The 24,809-nt window shown below is 40.7% G+C and overlaps 1 protein-coding gene across 4 annotated transcripts in view; it reads left to right on the plus strand.

The window, feature by feature from the left end:
• The first annotated feature begins 16,428 nt into the window (after nt 1-16,428).
• The window catches only part of NUP107 (nucleoporin 107), a 51,220-nt gene continuing 42,839 nt past the window's right edge, over nt 16,429-24,809 (plus strand). For 2 of the 4 annotated variants that reach the window (XM_059683545.1, XM_059683548.1), the window contains exons 1-6: nt 16,429-16,582; nt 18,387-18,478; nt 18,865-18,951; nt 19,582-19,697; nt 22,575-22,719; nt 24,653-24,756. In XM_059683545.1, the coding sequence (XP_059539528.1) occupies nt 16,575-16,582; nt 18,387-18,478; nt 18,865-18,951; nt 19,582-19,697; nt 22,575-22,719; nt 24,653-24,756 (552 nt within the window). In that variant the 5' untranslated portion in view covers nt 16,429-16,574. Of the gene's footprint in view, nt 16,583-17,271; nt 17,386-18,386; nt 18,479-18,864; nt 18,956-19,557; nt 19,698-22,574; nt 22,720-24,652; nt 24,757-24,809 lie in introns of those variants that run through there. The other 2 variants (XM_059683547.1, XM_059683549.1) reach the window with 2 other exon arrangements.

A 24,809-nucleotide genomic window follows, 5' to 3' on the forward strand; every position in this document is an offset into this window, starting at 1 on the left:
CGTAGGGGTGTCTGCCAATCCCCTAAATAGATTCTATTTGAATTGGATACTTCCATTTAAAGAAGAAAAGGGTCTTACTCCTTATATATTTAACTCACAAAGTTCCATGGATCTTTGTGTCTTTAAAGGTTCCATGGATCTATAAAAAAATAAATAAATGTTTGTCCTTGCAGTAGCCCCACTTAACTAAAAAGACTTATTTTGGCAGAACTGGTTGTATTTACAGTCATTGGGAGAAAATTAAACCCAAAAGACATGGGGTTGTGGAGCACTAAAGTCACTTCAGTTTACTGTGTCCTGTTGCATCCATTTGACCCTCTTTGAGGGCACCCTCTTTTTTATAATATTTATATTTTTATTGATTTCAGAGAGGAAGGGAGAGGGGGAGAGAGAAACATCAATGATGAGAGAGAATCATTGATTGGCTGCCTCCTGCACAGCCCCCTACTGGGGATTGAGCCCACAACCCAGACATGCCCTTGTCCTGATTCGAACCCAGGACCCTTCAACTCACAGGCCAACGCTCTATCCACTGAGCCAAACCGGCTAGGACAACCCTCAATTCAAATGTTTGTTACGTACCATCTATGTATCAGGCTCAGTTCTAGGCTCTTAAAAACAGATAATCAACAGATAAAATTTAAGTACTCCATTTCAAGCATTGTTCTAGGTCTGACGATAGGGCAGTGAGATTAACTTAGTGCCCTGACCTCCTAGAATTTATATTCTATTGTAGAGTTTCTCAGCCAGCGCCATGGATGTTTTGTGCTGGATAATGAAGGAGTTGTGGGAGGCTGCCCTGTGGATGACAGGATTCTTGTAGCATCCGTGGTCTCCACCCACTAGATGCCAGTAATGCCATTGCCAGCTGTCCTCTAGTTAGATTTAGGGAAAGGGGAGGAGAGCAGGTGTTGACAGGCAAAATCGCCTGGTTGAGATCTGGTAGGAAATACATTAATTTATTTAAAAGTAAAAATACAAAATGGACATTTTATGAATAAGAATGTAACCTCTGGAACCAGATTTCCAGGGTTTTTAATCCCAGTTCTGCCACTTCCTAGCATGTGAACCTGGTTAGATGCCTCTATTTCCTTATCTGTAAAATGGGAATGATAATAGCACCTACTTCATAGGAGTTAAAAAGAATGAAATAAATGCCAATACCACCCTTTAGGTCAAAATATATATATATTTGTATTTTGCTGATAGATATAAGGCTGTGGTTACACAGAAAGCACCATTATCTCTCATACAAAATAGTAACTGCACCTTAGGAATGCAAATCATATGTAGAAGAACTTAGGTGCTTAAATGGAAAAATGCTAAAGTAATTCAGTCAGAAAACTCACAAGCTCCTTTTAATGTCCCCAAGGATACTTGTAGAAACTGGAATTTTAAGAGAAAACCAGAAGGATATTTCACTTAATTTTTCTGAAAAATATAAAAACCCTATTTTGACTTTAATGTTGACTCAGCTTTTTATATGAGTAAAAAGTTTTTAAAACCTATTTTTGAAAGAGTTTTGCTTTGCTTTTTTAATCATCTTGACTTTAGATGTGGGGCAGCAAACTTAGAATCAATGCAACCTGGTTTTCGTTTACCTCAATCTGTGTCTTCTTTGAATCTAATCCCCATGTGTTGTTCTGTCTCCTCTCTATTGAATCTTGGAAATATAGGAAGGAGTTATAGTATTTTTATTTTATTTTTTATTTTTGTTAATCTCACCAGAGGATATTTTTCCATTGATTTTTTTAGGGAGAGGGGAAGACAGAGAAACATCAATGTGAGAGAAATACATGGATTGTTTGCACCCTGCATGAGCCCTGACCAGGGCCCAGGCTGGGGAGGAGCCTGCAACCAAGGTGTGCCCTTGACCAGAATCGAAACCGGGACGCTTTGTTCTGCAGGCCAATGCTCTATCCATTGAGCCAAACCAGCTAGGGCAGAGTTACAGTATTTTAGAAATTAATATTCCTATGACCTTATCTTAGAAATCGTAAGTGTTTGCAGGCTTCTCTCTCTTTTTAATATGGTTTTATTGATTTTTGGAGATTGGAAGGAAGAGGGAGAGAGAAACATGAGTGTGCAACATCGATCAGCTGCCTCCTGTATGCCCCCTACTGGGGATCAATCCTGAAACCTGGGCATGTGCCCTGACTGGGAATCAAACCTGCAACCTTTCAACCTATCAGTAAGCCTTAACAAATTGTGATTTATGGGACTCAAATTATTTTTAAAAATTTGTTCTGTAATTTGTTTCAGTGCATTAATACAGTGGTATGAATGCATGAGAAAAGTGTAATTGAGAATAGAACTAAATTTATGTTCTCTTAACTGATATTAACAGAGATATGTATGAGTCTTTGTTGGGATATTGGTACTTGTCAAAATTGGTTACTAAATCTATTAATGGAATAACTAAGTTAGTAGGTTTGATATTAGTTTATGTTTGAAAGGTAGAAATAATATACTCATTGCTAAATAGGTCTGTTTTCTAAGTGCTGCAGTGTTTTTTCAGATTTTAAAAAAATATTCCACATGTTGTACATACTTTGAACTTGCTCCCTTAAAACATCTTAGTGGCCTATAGATTACTGACTTTAAGAATGAAAAATTTTGACCAAAATTAGGGATAGCTACCTGATTTTTTTTAAGCTAAGAATCAACAAACGTATTCAATATTGCTTATCTACCTTGTTTTATCATTTATAGGCAATCAATAATATCTCCTTATTTGCCTGAAAGGGGGTGGAGACAATTTTTACTATTTTATATTCTGAACCTAGTTTAACATGGTTTTCCTTATACAGTTACATAAATGAGAATAATGCAGATTCAGCATTTGGGTCACCATGCACAGTTTTGTGTTTTTGTTTTTTGTTGTGTGTTTTTTCCTGAGAATTAGCACAGATCTTACAGGATTTTTATGTGAATAATATATTCATTTAAGTCAAGGTTTTCAGCAGTTTTTAAAAAGGCACAGATCAAAGCCTTTCATGTTTTTGTCATTTGCCATTATTAGTCCTTCAAATTTCTGTGTATAGTGTGGTAGTTTATGTTCCCTCTAAGCACTACGTTCAGAACAGGAAACTGTTACAGTCATGTGCTGCATAATGTTTCCGTCGATGATGGACTGCACGTACAGTGGTATACCTTATAGCCTAGGTGTGTGTAGTAGGCTAAGCCATCTAGCTTTGTGTAAGTGCAATCTATGATGTTCACATGACAAATCATCTAACAAAGGATTTCTCAGAACATGTTAAGCTGCTCATGACTTTATTGTCAAACTTTTGAATGTGCACCTTTCTGTGCTTGGGGCAGAGGGAAGTAGCAAAGAATAAATGCTAGCCCAGCCGCCATGACTCAGTTGTTGAGCATGGACCTATGAACCAGGAGGTCATGGTTTGATTCCACCATCAGGGCACATGCCTGGGTTGTGGGTTCAGTTCCCAGTGTGGAGCATGCAGGAGGCAGCCAATCAATGATTCTCTCTCATCATTAATGTTTCTCCCTCTCCCTCTCTCTTCCTCTCTGAAATCAATAATGTTTAAAAAAAATAAAAAAGTAAATGCTAAACCCAGTTCCTGCAAGACGCTTAATGCATCAATGGTGGGTAAGACAACTCAAAAAGTTTCAAATAATCAAAAATCTAGTAACATATCTAATAATAGATCATATTCTGTTATCCATACTATACAAGTGACATAAAAGTAAAAATTGCTTTCAAATGTGTAATTATTAGTTTTACTCAGGTCAATGTTAGATTCTCTGAGCAAATCAACCAGTGGTGGAGAACTACATGGCTGGCAGGAAAAAAATGAGTATCTTTACACACTGGAAATGGAGTATAATCAAATTGGTGTGGTCTGTAGTGAGTAGCTATGAGGGAGCCACTCTACTGTTCTAAGTGAGTACTACGACTAAGTAACATTTTGACAGCTGTGTGAAAGATAGCCAGAGAGGAGTAATACAGTGGGGCCTTGACTTACGAGTGTCCCGACTAACGAGTTTTTTGAGATACGAGCCGTCTCTCGGCGGATTTTTTGCTTTGAGTTGCGAGCTAAAATTCGGGTTACAAGCCAGCTTCAGATACCCCACTGCTAGTTAGCGCAGCAAACGTCACAATGAATGCCACAACATCAGCCCAGCATCACATGTCTCACTCGTTCACGTCTTGATTTGACATACGAGTAATTTGAGCTCCGAGCTCCGTCACGGAATTAAACTCGTAAGTCAAGGCCCCACTGTAGTAGAGCTGGAGTTAACCCAGCCAGTTTGCAGGCTGCTTGGGTCTGGAAGCATGAAGTATATAGGGTTGGAGCTCTGATGAGAAAGGGAGCCCAAGAAATTTTTTAAAGGAATAACTGGAAATTTGGTTAATGGCTTAGATGCGGGGGCTGAAGCAAAGTAAAATATCTGATTGTATTAGCAGAACCAGAGTGAGCACCAATGAAGATAAATTGAAGAAGCCAGCAAGGAATTGGTTTTTAGTGTATGAGCGAAAGAATTTTTAAGACAAAGTTTGAGTTGAGTGAAATATTGTCATGAGTATCTTCTGAGGCTTTTTTAACAGTTGGACCTTGAAGTCACTGACATACAGGAGGCAACTGAAACCATGAATGTGAATGAAACTATTTTCATAAGAATTAAGCATGAGAAAGAAAAATAGGACATCCTGACCTAAGTGGGTTGGGAATGGGGAGGGGAGGGTTGGAGTACAAAGGACTGCTCTTACAGATAAGATAGCCTTCTATCATCTGAGCATACAGAGGCTTATGTTCCCCCTACTATGCTATAAACCAGCAGTAATTCCATCCTTTGGACACATAATTTGTATCTGTCTCTATATTTACTTCTTAGGGGAAAACTGGCTACTAATCTAAGGAGATGATAGGATAGTTTTGGAAATATCGTCCTCTAATTTAGTACCAGGTCTGTGGATGTCGGTATAAGGATTAAAAAGTCTGTTTCAGAACCAGTGTTGATAAACTTCAAATTGAGCAGCACCAAGGCCACAAAGCATCTTTCAAATATATGTCATTGAAATATTTCTCCATATACCTTTCCAATAATATAAACATTTTTGTTCCTCTCATTTTTCTTAAATGGCAGGCACTTTGGTGTTTTACGCACAAAAATGTGTTAGGTGATTCTTACTAATTCTTATTAACTAGGTTCTTATGTTGACCTATTATTTTCTAAAAAGATGAATGTCCTAGTTAAGCAATATGTATTAGTTCCTAAGGCTACTATAACACATTACCACAAATCTGGTGGCTTAAAACAAACTTGCTCACAGTTCTAGAGGCCAGAGGTCCAAAATCAGTGTCAGCAAGCCTTGCTCCCTCTAGCGGCCCCAGGAGAGAATCCATTCCTTGCTGCTGGTGTTCCTTGTCATTAGGCCACAACCCAAACTGTGCCTCCATCTTCCTATCTCTGTGTTTTATCTCTTACTATTAAGGACATTTGTGATGGCATTTAGGGCTCCTCAGCACAATCCAGGATATTCTCAAGAGCCTTAACCACATCTGCAAAGACTATATATATATAATTATTTTTTTTAATTACAGTTGACATATTAGTTCCAGGTATACACCTCAGTAATTAGACATTATAAAACTTCCTAAGTGATCATCCCCTAAAAACACCTTTTTAAAATAAAAGTAATATACATTGGTTTGGGCATTAGGAGTCAGGCATATCTTTGGGAGACATTATCAGCCCACCACACAGTGTTTTACTAATTTTGCAATAACAGAGACTAGCATGGGTCTACTCTAGAATTACCCAAAGTATGCTGAATTACATCAGACCTAGGAAAGCTCCAGAATGAAGCTACACTGCAGCGATTCTGGAGGAAGCTAGAATCAGACACAACTTGCAGGAATCAGTAAGATGTCTAGTCTGGGCTAGTTTTGAAATTCAAGAATCAATATAGTGTCCATGGAATGCTGTGTTAACCATTTCCCACTGAATTACCTTCTACTGGTGTTAGCATACATCCTGTGTACTATAAATGTTTTATATTTTTCAGTGATGGCAAATTTCCCCTTCCACTGAGTGATGTAAATAGCAAACTTTATTTTCTTCATCATTTTCAGCCACAAGAGGGCTTTACCTCCACCTCACCCCCTACCTTTAATCAGAAATACATGATTCATATTAGAAGACAGTGAGTGCTGCTGAAACCAGTGTCATGATTTAGAGGATTGTACTCAATTTCTGCCCTTAATTTAATGTGTCGTTTATGTGTTGTTTTTGTTTTTTAGAAATGGGAGGAGTGTGCAGGCACAAGAATTAGATGATAAAAATCATATGCTTAGATGAAGTACATTGAACATTCAAAAAAATTAGGGATTAATTCAACCCAATGGGTTTGAGTTTTTTAAAAATATCTGTAAGTGCACCCTGCATACGAGTGAGGTTTCTGTCACTGGATCTTCTCCAAATAGGCCTTATTTGTCAATTATTTAAAGCAATGGTGTAAGGAGATGGTAATTATCTGTATGGTTTACGTGTCTAAGACACATGTTCCCAGAAGTTGATCCAGTCATCATTTCCTAGAACTATTCTGGAAATAGTTTTCGTCACTTCACTCATTCTTTCCTTAGAGTTTTCTGAATTCAATAAAATAAAGATTTTAACTGAAGAGTTATAGGGTCTATTTTATTAGACTGAAAGACAATACCTGGACTACATCTTGGGCTCCTTGTAGAAACTGAACCAGTTATTATTTAGCAAATACCTGACTTGATTTTTCAGCCAGCTCCCAATTTTTCAGAAACAGCCACCACCATGACCCTTACTGATTCCACCAATGCTGTCATGGAGGATGTCCCTAAGGAAGAAAGTGGCACCCACTGTCTCTCCCCTCATCCTCCCACTCTAAACGCGTACAGGACATTCCTGTCATCAGGGCACTCTCCCCTTAGCAGGATGTGGCTAATGCCGGATACGGAATTAATGATCTTGTTGCCCTAGGCCCTCTGCCAAGGGTCTTCTTGTTCAGGGACAGTAAAGAGAACAGGTCTCAGAATGTCATCCAAATGGAATAAATGTAACTTGTCAGCCCTGGCCCTGGAAAGTGAAAACAGTTCACAGTGTTACCTCTCCAAATGTCTGTCAGCTGCATCTCCCCAAGAGTTCATCCGCCCAAGGCTATTACATCATAAGGAAGGAATTTTTAAATCAGTTATTAGTAAAACTTACTGAGAGGAGGGAGCAATAGAATTTGTCACAATTGGCTCAACTGCTTTATCACTTTGAAGAAGAAAAGTGACAAATTATAGGAAGCAAAAAATTTTGACAGGTCTTGATCTGCACAAATGAACCCTAAAACACCTTTTGAGTTAAACCAAAAATATTCAATATCTAGCCTTAATCTTAGTTAGACTATTAACTTTTCTTTCCCAAAGGAAAATAATCTGAGGTTATTAAATGATAACAATTTGCAGTACCATTTCCATACATAGACTGTTTCTCTGCTCTTCTTTCCTGTTATTCTATTTTAAGAGAATCACAAAAGGAGAATAGTGAAAACATAAGAAAAAACAGCAAATGATAGCTTAATTCTTGGTTCTTCAGCATGATGTTTCTATGAACAACTCACAAGCTCTGATAGTTAAGTAATCATATTAGTTATTTCTTGGACCCCCCTACTATGTGCCACCCACTTCTCTAAGGACTTTATGTGTTTGTCTTAGCCCACAAAACAATGCCATGAAATAGGGGTTATTAGTATCCCCTAATAGTGCTAATGGTGCATCAAATCAATAGAATGAAATATTCATTATAAACACTGGAAAATTAAATTATTTTTGCTGATCTAAATGAATACTTCAAAAACAAAAAATCTAAGAATTATTCAGGAAGTTGAAATGTGGCTGGATACAAGATAAATATGCCAAAAACAAATAGCTTTTTCCCCCTATAGTCACAATAAGCACCTAGAAGTTGATACAGGAGGAAATATTTATGACAGATAAAAATTATAAATGTCTAAAGGAATAAAGCTAACAAAAGAGCTATTATAAAGTTTTATTAAATGACATAAATCAAGATCTGAATAAATATTTTTGAATGTAGTGACAATGTCATAAAATACCAATTCCCCCAAGTTAACATTCAATGTAATATGATTCCAATTTGAATTTCAACAGGGTGATTTTAAAATTGAAATTGAACTAAATGATCTTAAAGTTCAAGGGAAAGAGGAAATAGCATTAACCAGTAGATTAGAATTGAGTCCAGAAGCAGATTCCAGTTTATAACAAAAGTTAACATATAACAAAAACATTTCAATAAGAAGAATATTATTTTGTAAATGATGCTGGCATAACTAGTTTGAAGTAACTATTCAAGCTAGAAAATATTTATGAAGAAAATAAAAGTTTGACCCCTATATCACACCAAAAGCACATTGCAGATATATTGAAAAATTTCAAGCTATAAGTAAAACAAAATTTTATTTTTTCTTCATTGATTAAGGTATTACATATGTGTCTTTATCCCCCCATTGTCCCCCCCCAACCCCCAAAACAAAAATTTTAGAAGAAAATCTAAGAGACTGGAAGTGTAGTCTAGAGATAGGGGAGACCTTAGCCCAATTCAAGAACCTTGGGAGCTATTTTAAAATTAAAATATTTTACACAAATTAAATTGCTAAAGGAGGGTAGGGTGAGCAAGTTCGGGAGATCTCAGTAGATGGGAGAAGAAAAGCAAAAATACAGTGATGGGGAAAAAACAGGAGGACAAAGGTATAGAAAATCTTCATTGTCAGTAGCAACTAAATAAGTTTCTGGAATATAAATATTAAAAGTTATATGAATATTATATCCTATCTAATAAAAGAGAAACATGGTAATTAGCTGTACATCCACTACCCTTCCCATTGGCTAATCAGGGTGATATGCAAATTAACTGCCAGCCAAGATGGCAGCCGGGAGCCAGGCAGCTTGAAGCAAACATGAGGCTTGCTTGCTTCAGTGACGGAGGACTCCAATGTTCCCCACCTGCCGCTGCTGGCCTCTGAGCTTGCAGTTTGAAACATTGTTACGAAAATAGAAGCTAAACAAAACCCCAGAAACCTGCTTTCAGCCAACCGGGATCTCAGAGCTGGAGTTGATACAGTGTTTCGAATATAGAACCCAAACAAACCAGATACCTGCTTTCAGCAGCAGAGGCCTCAGAGCTGGAGCCAGAGCTAAAGGTGGCCCAGAATAAAAAGAAAAGAAAAAAAGGAGCAGTTGGGAGCTTCAGTCACCTGCCAGCCTGAAAACAGCCCTCAGCCCCTCACCCAGACTGGCCAGGCACCCCAGTGGGAACCCCCACCGTGAAGGGTGTGTGACCAGCTGCAAACAGCCATCATCCCCTCATCCAGGCTGGCCAGGCACCCCAGTGGGGACCCCCACCCTGATCCAGGACACCCTTCAGGGCAAACCAGCCGGCCCCCACCCATGGACCAGGCCTCTATCCTATATAGTAAAAGGGTAATATGCCTCCCAGCACCGGGATCAGCGGAGCCGAAAGGCCTCCCGGCACTGGGATCAGTGTGACAGGGGGCAGTGCCCAAACCCCCTGATCGCCCTGCGGCTCTGTGTGTGACAGGGGGCAGGGCCGCAACTCCCTATCCGCCCTGCTCTGTTCGTGACAGGGGAAGGCACCCCAACCCCCTGATCAGCCCTGCTCTGTGCCTGATGGGGGGAGCTCCCCAACCCCCTGATTGCCCTGCGGCTCTGTGTGTGACAGGGTGCGGTGCCCCAAAACCCCCCAGCCCCCCACGGGCCCTGCTCTGTGTGTGACGGGGTAGAGCCATAACCTCCCCATCGGCCCTGCCCTGAGTATGACAGGGTGTGGCACCCCAACCCCCTGATCTGCCCTGCTCTGTGCGTGACAGGGTACGGAGCCCCAAACCCCCTGATGGGCCCTGCTCTGTGCGTGACGGGTCAGCGCCCCAACCCCCTGATTGGCCCTGCTCTGTGCGTGACAGGGGGTGGCACCGCAACCTCCCCATCGGCCCTGCCTTGAGTGTGACAGGGGCGGTGCCCCAACCCCCCAATTGGCCCTGCCCTGAGCGTGACTGAGGGTGGCATCGCAACCTCCCAATCCACCCTGCTCTTTGCATGACAGGGGCGGCACCCCAACTCCCCAATCGGCCCTGCTCTGAGCCCAACCAGGGGCTGCACCTAGGGATTGGGCCTGCCCTCTGCCACCCGGGAGCAGGCCTAAGCCAGCAGGTCGTTATGTCCCAAGGGGTCCCAGACTGCGAGAGGGCACAGGCCGGGCTGAGGGACCCCCTCCCCACCCCCCCACCCCCGAGTGCACAAATTTTTGTGCACCGGGCCTCTAGTCTATATATATAAAAGCCTAAGCGACTGTTCCGACCAAACGACCAGCATGACCAGGATGATCGGAATGACTGGTCAACCAGTCACTATGACATGCAATGACCACCAGGGGGCAGACGCTCAATGTAGGTGCTGCCCCCTGGTAATCAGTGCACTCCCACAGCCAACCTCCTGCAGCCGGCCAACCTCCCCTGGTCCCTCCCTGTGGCCAGCCATCTTCATGCAGTCCCTCCCCCCAGCTGGTCCCTCCCCCTGGCCGCCGGCCAACCTCCCACAGTCCCTCCCCCCCGCCAGTCCCTCCCCCAGGCCAGCTGGCTAACCTTCCGCAGTCCCTCCCTCTGACCGGCCAACCTCCCATGGTCACTCCCCCTGTTCCTTCCCCGGCCAGGAGGTCCCAATCGGCCTGGCCCCAATCGGGACTGGACAAGACGGCCCTGATCAGCCCTAATCACTGGCCAGGCCTAGGGACCCCACCCATGCACGAATTCGTGCATTGGGCCTCTAGTGTAAAATATGAATGTAAGCATGTGAGGAGTATAATGTATAATTATAAAAATTATTGTGCTAGCAGTAGTAATATGGATGACTTTCGAATTACTTTGCCCTAACATTGTTTTGCTACCTTTACGTAAAAATAAATTTTAAAAATTTTGTCATTAAGTAATCATCATAACTTTATACTTAAATTGGGGGGAAAATCATCATTCAAAAAGTCAAAGGAGTTTAGCTTTCTTTTATTACCTGAAATTCAACCTTGTTGCACAGCTAAAAATCTTCAGTTGATCTTGTGAAGGACAAAGAAGCAGACGGGCTCCCCTAGGATGGCAAGCAGTTTCCTAAAGATTAAACTCAATCACTTAAAAATGGCAAATAGGATAGATTTTGAAGCACAGATTTATCTAATGCCCTTTTGCAGCACAGACTCAAGTTTCAAGGGCAATGTTCAAGACAGGCACAGCTTTTTCTTGGCATTATATTGCACTGCCAATATTTACAATTCTATCAGTTTATGCTTTTTAATGCACTTCTATTAATAGAACCTGCATAGTTTGCTCTTATATGTCAATATGTTTATAGTTCAAAATATACTCAAAGTATTTTAAAAGTCAGTTCCTGGTCTTGATTTGTGAAATAAATATACTACATTTTTAATCATTAAAATAACACCTTGAGAATTTTGTTAAAAAATAGATTCATAGGATCATGCATGCTATGAGATCTTAAAGACAAAGAACGCTGTACATATATGGTAATTACCTATTCAAAATTTTAATTATTTGTTACATTATTTCTCAAAAGGTTATCATTAGTCAGGTGATGATGTATGTTTGTTTTCCCCCTCCCTACCCTCTTCCAACTATCTCAGTATGCAATCAACACGTGCCTCCCACTTGAGCCAACACTGAGGTGTGGATATGACCCCTATTAGATGAAGTGGACTGAAGACTGAATGTCTTCATCTGTGTTCTTAGCACCACGGAAGCCATCCTCTGGATTCTTATGCAAACCTCAGAAGAGGAGAAAATCCCTATACTAGATGAGGTTGAATTTCCTGCCTTCAACCCATCAAACCATCCAGGATGAGGAGGGCTCAGTCAGAAATAAGACCACATAAAAAATTTTTTTTAATGTGATTTTCTTACCCAGTCAAATTTATGGGGTAAGGTTCATACTAGCTACCTTCTTTTCATAACAAAGTCTAAGCAATATAAATCGTACTACTTAGAGAAGACAGAGATGTAATAAGTCATTCTTCAGAAACACAAATGTGTGTTTGATTTACAAGATTTCTATGCCAAGCAGAGAAGTATGTGAAAACAGCAAGGTAAAATGTGCAAGCTGCAATAAAAGTTTTGTGGTTTATCTGGAGAATGCCATATCAACAGGGAATCATGATTTTAGTTTTTCAATTGCCCCCAAGGTCATTTTCACTATTGATGAGGCCTAAGATGTCTGTAAAGAGGAGTCATTGCGATTAATGCATTTGTCTGGCAAACGTTTTTGTCAGCAAATTCCTCAGTACCTTGAAAATGTCACTAATTACTCTTTGCTTAAGACACTAGAAAAGTGGTTCCCAACGTGGGGTACACGCCCCATAAGGGGGCAATTTGGTTTTGAAGGGGGGCAATTAGAGAATGAGTTATTAACAGTGAATTTTTTGCATTTCTTATAGTTCTAGGGGCTTCATATACAGTATATAAATATGTATTGTGACATACTTATGCATTTCAGTTATCGTATATGTTTTGAAACTTTATTTGCTATTTTTTCATATCACTTCATGTTGTTATTTTTTAAATCATTTCTTCCTCAGTACTTCAACTGTCCTTTCGTTCTTTTATTTTTCTCTTTCATGGATGCCATGTTCTTTGGAAGCTTGTTTAGACAAAGTTCATGGCCTTTTAGGCTTCCTCCACATGAATAGGAGTTCACTTTTTGAATAATAAGAATTATATCTCACGGGGCGGCGGGGGGGGGGGAAGGGGGGCGGTTGTGGGCATCAGGATTTTAGAGATGCTTAGGTGGGGCATGGCCAAAAAAAGGTCGCTAACTTCTGCACTAGAAGCATGAGCCACAATGAAACCTATATTGAGCTAACCCTTACTGTTAGAATTCTATGAAGCAATAATATAGTTATGATTTTATGTTTAAAAACCTCCTAGACATCAATGTTTAAATCACAGTCCAGCAATAAAAGAGTAACTTGAAATTGCAAAGTTTTACATCTCGCCGTTCTATTTTCCTCTTCAAATTGAACACAGTTTGAAAGAATTAAGAGGTGAGAGAAGCTATAACACATAAATTATTCAAGGGTCCTTCCTGTTTTTAAGATCTACAAGGTTAAGATGATAAAGAAACCTTTTGAAATGGTAGAGAGTACTGTGAAGTATCATATAATTTAATATGAAGAAGAATAAATTCAATCTGATTGTACAAATGTAGATACTCTTTCTAGAATATTTTTTGAGAAATTGGATGAAACTGTACTGATTGGAAATGACCCACTCGCTCAAGAAAAATTTGAGCACCTACCAAGTGACAAAAGGTGGTGGTGAATGAAACACATAGGGTCCCTGCCTTCTTGGAGCTGAACAAAGAACAAACACCTATACTAAATATTTAGCATATGTGGTGCATTATAACATTAGTCAATGTTTACTGAGTGGTTATTTTATTGTATTAGGTAGAAGAATGTTTTGTCCTTGATTTAAAATATACTTTCTGAAGTACTTAGGGGTGAAGTGTCAAGATGTGTACAGCTAACTTCCAAATGGTTCAGGCAAAAACAAACAAAAAGGAGAGAGCAATTGTGCAGAAATGTTAGCAATTGGCGAAGGGTATATTGAAGCCACCCTGGCCAGTTAACTCAGGTGGCTGGAGTGTCATCCCGACATGCCAAGGCCGCAGGTTTGATCTCTGGAGAAGGCACATACAAGAAGCAAACAATGAATGCATAAATAAGTGGAACAATAAATGGGTCTCTCCCTTTCTCCCTCACTCTCTCTCTAAAATCAATCAATCAATCAATCAATCAAATTGCTTTAAAAAAGAGTATATCTAATGAACAAAATGAATGGACTAACAAAATAAGACCAGAAGCATGGAGGTATGGAACAGACTGACATACCTCTATGTGGGGGTTGGGGACGAGAAGAGATAAACCAAAGAACTTATATACTTACTAGAGGTCTGATGCATGAAATAATGCAAGAGTAGGTCTTCTGCCCTAACTGGTTTGACTCTGGATAGAGCTTCGGCTCAGTGGGTAGAGCATTGACCTGCGGACTGAAAGGTCCCAGGTTCGATTCCAGTCAAGGGCATGTACCTTGGTTGCACATCCCCAGTGGGGGGGGGGGGGTGCAGGAGGCAGCTGATCGATGTTTCTCTCTCATCAATGTTTCTAACTCTCTATCCCTCTCCCTTCCTCTCTGTAAAAAATCAATAAAATATATTATTTAAAAAAATAATAGGCCTTCCTTCCCCTGGCTGCTGGCACCGGCTTCCCTCTGGCATCCAGGACCCAGGCTTTCCTCACAGCCCCAGCTTCATCTGGAAGGATGTCTGGTCTAATTAGCATATTTCATTTTTATTATTATAGATATTCATAGCCCATGAACATGGACAACAGAGTGGTGAAGATCTGGGAGGGGGGACAGGGCTGGGTGGAGGGAGGTAAAGGAGATATCTGTAATACTGTCAACAAAATAAAAAAGAGTATATGGATGCCTATTGTACTATTTTACAGCTTTTCTGTAGTTGTGAAATTTTTCAAATTAAAAATTCGGTGGGATGGGGGGAGGGGGGCAATGATGTTTGATCTTCTCAGCTGTTGGGGCTGAGGGAGAGAAAATGGTGCTCCCCATCGGACAGGTCAGGTTTGAGTGTTTTGAAGATGGCTGCCTACTTACTGGATCTGAGTTCCTGAGCAGCTGTTCTCTCCCAAGCCTTTTCTCCAGCTTCTCACCAATTCTGTGAGCTCCTGATGGGTCCTAGTAAAATCCCCTTTTCTTAAGTTGGCTGCAGTGAATTTCTGTCACCGAACCCAAAAACCCTCAAAACAAACTTAGAGTGTATACAATCTGCACCACACAAGGATTTATTTCAAGTAGTTTTAAAGAAATCAAATGGCCGAGACCGGTTTGGCTCAGTGGATGGAGCGTCGGCCTGCGGACTGGGGGTCCCGGGTTCGATTCCGGTCAGGGGCGTGTGCCTGGGTTGTGGGCGCATCCCCAGTGGGAGATGTGCGGGAGGCAGCTGATCGATGTTTCTGGCTCTCTGTCTCTCTCCCTTCCTCTCTGTAAAAAATCAATAAAATATGTTTTAAAAAAAGAAGTCAAATGGACATATTTTGAAATATTTTAGGATAGCATGGTGCTTATATCTACTTAATTGTGTCAAAAAACGAACCCCAGGGCACTTTTCAACAAGTGTCCTCTCTTTGTATATGAACTGAGCATTGGGCTAATCCTTTGCCCCAAACTGCTCTTCCTTTTTAATTGTGTGCCTTATAGCCAATCCCTTCAAGTACATTATACGCATAAAGCACCCGGGGATTGCATTGCCAGGAAAGCATGGCGAGAGCCCGAACCCCTGGCGCACACTTTGAGTAAACTTGCCACGGCACTGACAACAAGGAGGGTCACCATTCACTTTGCAAAAGAGAAGTGCTCTTTTGCACAGGAAAAGGAGGCGATGGGAAGAAGGACAGCGCGCCAGGGTGGGACTGGTCAGGTTAAGTTATTGAAGGAGAAGAAAAGTACCATCTCGATGACGACTGTGCGCAGTGAACATCTGACATCTCGTTTTCAATCCTCACAAGAACCCTGCGTGAAGGCGTTATCTCCCTTCCACGGATGAGGAACGTGCGGTGGCAGGGGCCGCGCCTGCCTTTGTTCAGAAGGCGAAGTTGCCTCCGCGGGGACAGGTGTGAAGAGGCTTTCCAGGGATGTCACCAGGATTAGAGCAGAATGTGGATACCTACCACAAACTGGACTGCTCCCCTCGGGGCCAGAATACACTACTTTTACCCATATTGCTCTTTGAAGTACTTTTATGCTTTTTAGGGCAGGTAAGCCTTTCCTCTTTCATAGGGAAACATACAACGTAAAAGAGCAAATAGCCATTATGAAAAACAATTGCAAAAACTGTAGGGGTTTTACACTACAGTTCAAACAACGTGAGTACAGTGAGAGAGAGAGACAGAGACACCCCCCCCACACACACACCCCCCCCCCCCAGCCTCCCACCCCCGAGGCGTAGGGCAGAGCCTGCGCGTCTGTATTCCAAGTGCAGGCTCTCTCGCAGGAAATGCCAGGAAATGACTTCACGTGTTTTCTAAGCTCTCAGTCTAAGTCAAATTTCCCAGTAGGACAACCAGGCGCCTCGGTCACGCCCACAAATGCCAGTCAGGCCAAGTAGCCGCCCCGCAGCCCGCTCAACCCTGTCAGGCCCCGTCCCTGCCCGACTAGCCCCGCCCCTGTCCGGCTAGCCCCGCCTCCCACACGGACACACCTTCGCGCCTGCGCGGATCGGGTCTGAGCCTCCAGTGTAGGCGGAAGTTGCTCCTGCGCTCGCAGTCGTTTCTGCCCCGCCCTGCCCCTTCTAAGGCGACACAGCCAGAACATGCTTCCGGGTCGAAGGGTTTGCTTCCGGAGAGCGGGAAGGCTGAAACGCGGTAGCTGAGCTGAAATCCAATTAACAAGGTTCTGGGTGGAGAAGGCTGTATCCATGGACAGGTCAGTTCTGGTGGTGTCTGCTGAGCGCGGAGACTCGTTGCTTGTTGGCAGAACGAGACCACGCAGGGCCCGGGCCGACCCTAGGACTCTTTCCCGGGCCGGGGACGGCAGCTGATGGAGGAAGGACCGCTTGGGTGGGAGAGGGATGCGGGGAAAGCGAATCCCGCGGCGGCTCTGCCGTCTGTTCTGCGCCTTTGCTGAGCACTTTTCGGCTCCTGGGGTGGGCGGGGTAGAAGGTGGCCCTGCATGCGAGATGCCCAGGGACCGGCCCGAGATCACCAAGCCAGTGAATAGCAGAACTAGGACTCCCATCTCAGACTTACAGATTACACATTACAGCATCCGATAGTGATGGACTTGAGTTTTCCTCGCACCCTGACACTCAGCTAGCCGCTGTGACAAAGGTGTTGTTCAAGGTTTTGGCCTTCGGGGAATTAGGTCTGTCGTGGAGGAGACAACCAAGCAGTACAAGCAGCTTTGTACTGCTCTGTGGGAAAAGAAATGAAGCAGTTAAGTCTCCCTGTCCCGGGAGGAATCGTGAAGACCTCTCAATGGAGGAAACCTAGAGGGTCTCTGAATAGTAATAGTTGCCAAAGGTTGAGTGCCTTAAACACTTCAAATATATTCTTAGCTCATGTAATTTTCATAACAGCCCTGTGAGGATGGATGCTATGACCCTCTTCTCATAGATAACACTGGACTAAAAGGTTAAGAACCTGGTCAAAGTTAGGAAGCTATTTATTAATAGGAGAACCAAGTTGCCACCTGGATCTGGGAGTCTCCAGACTCCTGGAGCCTGTTTGGTGAGTAAGTGTTCACCAGGCAGACCAAGGGGGCACACGTCCGCCTCTGTAAAAGAAGCGTGTACAAAGGTGTGTGGATATGAAAGTGCATGCTCATGTAGCGAAGTGCTCACATGTTTATGTTTGTGTGGGGGTGATGTTTGTGACTGACGGTAAGGCTGAAGTTGGTCAGCTGGAGTCAGATTATAAAAACCATGGGAGGAAACTTGGACTTGATTCTGTAAGTCAGCAGTAGTCATCTGAAGGTTTTAAGTGGAGGAAAAGCTCATTCCAAGTGTTGGAATAATTGCAAAGGAGAAAATGTACTGCGTGCTAGAAAGCCAAGAAGTCTTTGTGCAGGTAAAGTTTAAGCAGGACTTTGAGGGATAGCAGGATTTAGAACTGGAAGGGCATTGTCAACAAAAAGAGCAAAGATGAGCCCTGGCCAAGATTGTGTACTGGTTGCAGGGGTGGGCAAACTTTTTGACTCGAGGGCCACAATGGGTTCTTAAACTGGACCGGAGGGCCGGAACAAAAGCATGGATGGAGTGTTTGTGTGAACTAATATAAATTCAAAGTAAACATCATTACATAAAAGGGTACGGTCTTTTTTTTCAAAAGTTTTATTCATTTCAAACGGGCCAGATCCGGCCCGCGGGTCGTAGTTTGCCCACGACTGGGTTAGAGCATGGGCCTGTGCTCCAAAGGGTTCAGTTCCCTTGGTTGCAGGTTCAATCCCTGGCCCCGGTTGAGGCATGTGCGGGAGGCAGCCAATCAGTGTGTCTTTCACACATCATTGTTTCTCTCTTCCCGCTCCCTTCCTCCCTTCCACTCTCTAAAAACAGTGGGGGGGAAATATATCCTCAGGTGAGAATTAACAACAACAAAAAGCGAAGACCTAGCTACTGTGATGATCTATACCTTGACTAACTCAGGATCCTTTGCTCCAATCATGATGATAAAGTTCTGTGCAAATGCTACATTCTCATTTCATTCACATGAGCTTGATTGTGCTGTTTTAGGAGTGGCTTTGGAGAGATGCCATCCCCTGTGATCCGGGAGGCGGAGGTGACACGGACTGCGCGGAAACAGAGCGCTCAAAAAAGAGTTTTAAGTATCCTTTGCATTTTAAGTATCATAAAAATTGCAGCATGTTTGGGATCAGGATTATAGAATTTTCTTTTTATGAGAGGTATTAAACACTAGCTGTAATAAAATGCTGCAGAAACTATTTTTTGATTTCTCAGATATGCTATTTGGTAAGTAAGCAATTTGAAATGTGACTAAGAACTCTTAGTTCAGTGTGCAGTAATCTAAGACTGAAATCTGAGAACTTAAATGGTAGAGAGAATTATTTATTGTTTGCATAGAAAACATGATAGACATAAAATCCCTTGTCCTTGAAAAATGTATTCATATATTTTGTATAGTGTAAACATGGTTAATTCTAACTTTAATGGTGTATTTTGTACATGGAAAATATTTCTTAACTTCCTACAGTTCGGGCATCCCAAGATGAAATTTTTGCCAATACCACTCCAAGAAACCAGGTTACCCCTCGAACTCCCAGCTCATTTCGACCGCCTTGTAAGATTTTCTGCTTATAAAGCATTTAATAGTGGTAGTAGTAGTAGCTAACACTGATGATACACTTAAATTATATTGGTTGAAATATCAATAACTAAGAACAAATAATAACGATTGCAGTTGCTATTTATAGCTCTGTTTTACATAAATACACAATAACTGTTATATAGGTATTATCTCTATTTTGCCACAACTGAAAGTGAGACTTGGAGAAGTTAATTAATGCTGATAACATAGCCAAGTAAGTATGTAAGTATTGGAACCAAAATTCAAATAATGATCTGCTTACTCCAAAGGCCATGCCCTCTACACTGTACTGCCTCTTCAGTGTGCTATTTTATAAAATTAGAATATGAAGAATCCATTGACTCATTAGTGTTCTTTTTTACTGCTCAGTTATGCTATAATGAAAGCATCTCTGTTTGCAGTAAATTTTTCTTGATGGGCTCAATATTATCAAAATAAGTTAAATTCTTCATATGGAAATGAATATGTAAAGTATTTATTTGCTTATAATTGAAGTAATTGAAAACTGAATATTATTTGTTCTTTATTGTTTGTGTGCTTATTCTGTTTTCATGATCAGTGCTTATGCACTCTGGATTTTTTTTACCAACTTCTTGTTTGTAGTTACTCCACCAAACCGAAGCTTTCTCAGGCAGCCAGATGTTTCCTGCATTCTTGGAACGGGAGGGAGGTCTCCCCGGTTTACACAGTCTTCAGGGTTATTGGGAAATCTATCTATGGTATGTTGAAATATAAGACTGAAATTTTCTCCCTTTCATAAAAGTATGATATGATGCTCTCTAGGAATCACTATGGTACAGTATTTAAAATAGCAGAAGAAATGTCATATAAACTGTGATATAGAATGACTTGACCTGGTTTAAATACTACAGAAAAAGAAAGAATTGTATCTCACTAGGAAGAAGAATAAAAACAGAAGAGTTTTGTTGGAAGAGTAGAGGACTTAGTAGGCACATTTCATTCCAAAAATGAGATAAAAACAATTCTTCTGTATTTGACTCTGTGCTTATTAAAAAGGCACAAATTTTACACGCACTTGAAATTGTCTAAATTTGGTGTTTTCTGATGAGCGGTTTTGATTGTTAAACCTGTCTTTATCTTAGAAGGTTAACTTGATCTTTGAAATGTTTATTATAGTCTTGTGGATTTATAGAGTGTAACAATGATCTCTAAGCATTTCCTCAGGTGAGGATTTAAAAAAAAACATGAGTGAATTGACTGCCTCTGGATTTAAGCAAAAGATGACTTTTATTATTTACTGGCTTCACAGCTTCAATATTAATAGTAAAGTTGTTACTCTCTTAAAGGCAAGGGTAGAATAAGGTGTGTATTGATTATTATAAAATGTTTATGAATTACTGCGCAGTCAAATGTATTTTCTTGATTTGTTTTGCCAGTTGTAATATTGGCTATAAGAGGTGGCCTTGGATATGTAGGTTGCCTGAAGGAAGTAAAATTTTTACATTACTTTTACCATATATTTGCTTACCAAGACTTGATTGCGGAGCAAAGTATTTTTCTGAATGCAAAATGTCATTGCTGTGTAAGATTTCACTTGATCCTTGTACTAATGATGATACGTACCCAGAGGGAGTGAACTGTTAATCAGTCTCTAATAGTTGAAACTGAGTTCTCCTCAGCCCATGGTTAGTGTCTCATGAGTATATAGGGTTTCACCACCCATCTTTAGCATTTTCCTTGGGAGACTGATTTAAAGGTATAGTTTTATTGTTGTTTATGCCTGGATTTTAAATAAAGGTGAATTTTTAAAAACTTTTTTATGGACCTGGCCAGTGTGGTGCAGTTGATAGGAGCATCATCCTGTACACTGAAAGGTCTTGGGTTCAATCCCAACCCCGGTCCGGGTGAGTGCAGAAGGCAACCAGTAGATGTTGCTCACATTGGTGTTTCTCTTTCTGGAAAAATCAATGGAAATGTCCTGAAGCGAGGATTAAAAAACAACTTTATTATGGATATTTTAAAATATCTCCGAAAATAGAATAGTAGCATAAGCCCCCATGTGCTCATTCCTCAGTTTCAACAGTTAACAATATATGGCTGATCTTGTCTCATCTATACCATGGCATTTCCCCTATATTACTTTACAACTCTCAAATTTCATAACCATTGTCCTGTGCACTGAAAGGTTGTTGTGCCCTCACTGGGAATTTCATTCATAAATACTTCAATACATACCTTTGAGACAGAGCGACACTTTCTGTAACATAAAAACAATACATACAGGTCATACATCATTGTATTGTGCTTCACAGATATTACATTTTTTTTTATAAATTGAAGGCAAGACCCTCCACCAGCAAAAATTTATGACTCACTGAAAGCACAGATGATCGTTAGCATTTTTTAGCAATAAAATATTTTTTGTTAAGGTATGTGCATTATTTTTTAGACATACTGCTATTGCACACTTAATCGACTACGGTATAGTGTAAACATGATTTATATATACTGAGAAACCCCTAAATTTATGTGACTCACTTTATTGTAGTAGTCTGGGACTAAACCTACAGCATCTCTAACATTTAAACCTCCCCCAAACATATAGAGACTAATTCCTTTTTCATTTTACATATCTACTTTATATTTATTATTGTATATTCATTAACTGGTCACATTTCCTGAGTTTTGTCAATTTTTTTTAAGTTGGTTGGTTCAAATTAGGAACCAAACAAGGTCACCGTATTGCATTTGGTTGATATGTCTTTTAAATCCCTTAAGTTTCTCCCTCATCTTTTTTTTTTCTTTTGTTTCAGAGAGGAAGGGACAGGGAGAAAGATAGAAACATCAGTGATTAGAGAGAGTCATTGATCGGCTGCCTCCTGCACACCCCACACTGGGGATCGAGCCAGCAACCCAGGCATGTGCCCTGACTGGGAATTGAACCATGACCTCCTGGTTCATAGGTCGATGTTCAACCACTGAGCCATGCTGGCTGGGCATCTCCCTCATCTTTTTTTAAAATTACTATTTATTTGTTGAAGAAGCTGGGTCATTTGTCCAGTACAGTTTTCCCAACATAAAAAATTAATGTGAACTTAGAGCGGTAGGAATTCCTTACTTACCTACTTATATCAGCTTAAATATTACAAGATGTAGTCTCTATTGGCTTTTTATTTTTTTTTATTTTTAAAGCAGGAGTAGTACAAAGAAGAAAGCAATTTGAAAAAGCCACACTTTCCTTCTCTTTTTTTTCTTTTTTCTTTTTTTTTAAAATATATTTTATTGATTTTTTACAGAGAGGAAGGGAGAGAGGGATAGAGAGTTAGAAACATCGATGGGAGAGAAACATCGATCAGCCGCCTCCTGCACATCTCCTACTGGGGATGTGCTCACAACCCAGGTACATGCCCTTGACCAGAATCGAACCTGGGACCTTTCAGTCCGCAGGCCGATGCTCTATCCACTGAGCCAAACCGGTTTCGGCAACACACTTTCCTTCTCAAAATAGCCCCCAAGGCTATCTTTTGAAAATGGAAAATATACATAATGTTTTAAAAAAACGTAACAGCATTAATGTCTTTATTCACTCAATGGCAATAACTCCATTTCTTTTTCGTATCTTCCTTTTTTATAAGGTAACTAATCTGGACGACAGTAATTGGACCGCGGCATTCTCAGTACAGCGTTCAGGGCTCTTCACAAACTTAGAGCCCCATGGTGTAACAGAGGACGTAACCCTCAGTGCTGTGATGTTACGTGAGGATGATCCTGGAGAAGCTGGTAAATGGTTTTGAGCTTTGTTTGTAACAACGGGTAGCCTGTCGCTTTACTAAGGTCAAGGAAGCTATCCCCTCCTGTTCCTGAATGTCATCATTAAATATTTTTTTGTTGAGCTAATTAGCTCTGTTAATGGCTAAGCCAATTGATGTAGTAGCTCTAGAAGTTTGAGAATGTCACCTTAGTTCTCAGTTGGAGCAGCATGTTGCCATTTTATCCTTCAGTGTAAAGAGCGGCCTATTAGCTTATTAGTAGACAGGTCTCTGATATTTTTATTCTTTTTTTATTTGTGCTGTTGAAAGAGCTTCTCTTTTTTTTTAGGTTGAGTTTTATCTAACACTGCTGACCTGTCTTGCTTTGGCCTGGATGTTGATGTTGTTTTTTCAAATAGTATTGAAACCTTTCTAGGTTTAGGTTAGTTATTACCATTCCCTTTTGGGGAAAATTTTTGCTTTTAGTGTCTCTGTATCTGCACATTATCATATAAGTTCTTCACAGTTTTATCGTCATCATCAGCCGGCATGCTAATGCTATATACACTGAGTGGCCAGATTATTATGACCACCTGACGTTTGTAGGGAAATTAGCTATAATTTCGCGCTGACGTTGCTAGAGGGCCAGATCATGATAAACGTCTGAATAGCACAACATACCTAAGTATCGTTGCTGATCAAGTTCATCCTATCATGTTGATGGCGTATCCCAATGGAGATGGCTTCCTCCAACAAGACAATGCGCCATGCCGCCACGGTGCTCGTATTGTGCAGAAGTGGTTTCAAGAACATGAGGGAGACTTTACCTTGCTTAGGTGGCCCCCACAATCACCAGATCTCAATCCAATTGAGCATTTGTGGGACGAAGTTAAAAGCCATCAGGCAGCTGGTTCCACAACCATCAAATCTCACAGAACTGGACAGTGCTATTCATCAGGCATGGTGTCAGATTCCTCGCATCACCTTTCAACATCTCGTGGAGTCAATGCCAAGAAGAATCGCCGCAGTATTGAAGGCAAAAGATGGCCCAACGAAGTACTGATGGGGTGGTCATAATAATCTGGCCGGTCATAATAATCTGGCCACTCAGTGTATTTTTGGAGATTAACTCCTTATCAGGTATATGGTTCATAAATATATTTTCCCATTCCATAGGCTGCCTTTTTATTTTATTGTTTCTTTTGTTTTGCAGAACTTTTTAGTTTGATATAGTCTCACTTGATTTTTGCTTTTGTTGCTTGTGCTTTTGATGTCATATCCAAAAAATTACTTCCAAGACTAATGACAGGAAGCTTTTTCCCTATATTTTTTTTCCAGAAGTTGTACGTTTTCAGGTCTTATGTTTAAGTCTTTAATTTATTTCTAATCATTTGTATGAGTCATGTAGAATAGGGGTCCATTATTATTTTTCTGCATGTGGATATCCAGTTTTCCCAATACCATTTATTGAAAAGGCTATCCTTTCCCCATTGAGTATTCTTGGCTCCTTTGTCAAATATTAGTTGATTTTATATGTGGGAGTTTATTTCTGGAGTCTCTATTCTGGTCTGTGTGTCTGTTTTTATGCCAGTACCATACTGTTTTGATTACTCTAGCCTTGTAAGATAGCTTGAAATCAGGAAGTGTGATACCTTCAGCTTTGTTCTTCTTTGTTAGGGTTGTTTTGACTATTCTGAGGTTTTTAGTTTTACAAGATGAAAAGAGTTCTGTGAATAGATGGTGATGACGGTAGCACAACAGTGTGAATGTACTTACTGCCACTGAACTATACACTTAAAAATGGTTATGATGGTAAATTTTATGTGCATTTTACCACAATTATAATTTTTTAAAACATATTGCAGTAAAAAAAGACTCGTACCTATGCTTTTAAGTTTTCAAACAATTACCTAGAAGTATGTCATTTAATGTTTTTTATTTCTTTTCTTTTTAATGTGTTCTAGCATCCATGAGTATGTTTTCTGATTTCCTGCAGTCTTTTTTGAAGCACTCTTCAACTACAGTTTTTGACCTTGTAGAAGAGTATGAAAACATTTGTAGTGTTCAGGTATGTTAATTCACACCATTGTTGGTCAAACTTCAGTATGCTTAGTTTTCTTT

This window comes from Myotis daubentonii, chromosome 2 (genome assembly GCF_963259705.1).
Source record: "Myotis daubentonii chromosome 2, mMyoDau2.1, whole genome shotgun sequence".
Classification (NCBI taxonomy): domain Eukaryota; kingdom Metazoa; phylum Chordata; class Mammalia; order Chiroptera; family Vespertilionidae; genus Myotis; species Myotis daubentonii.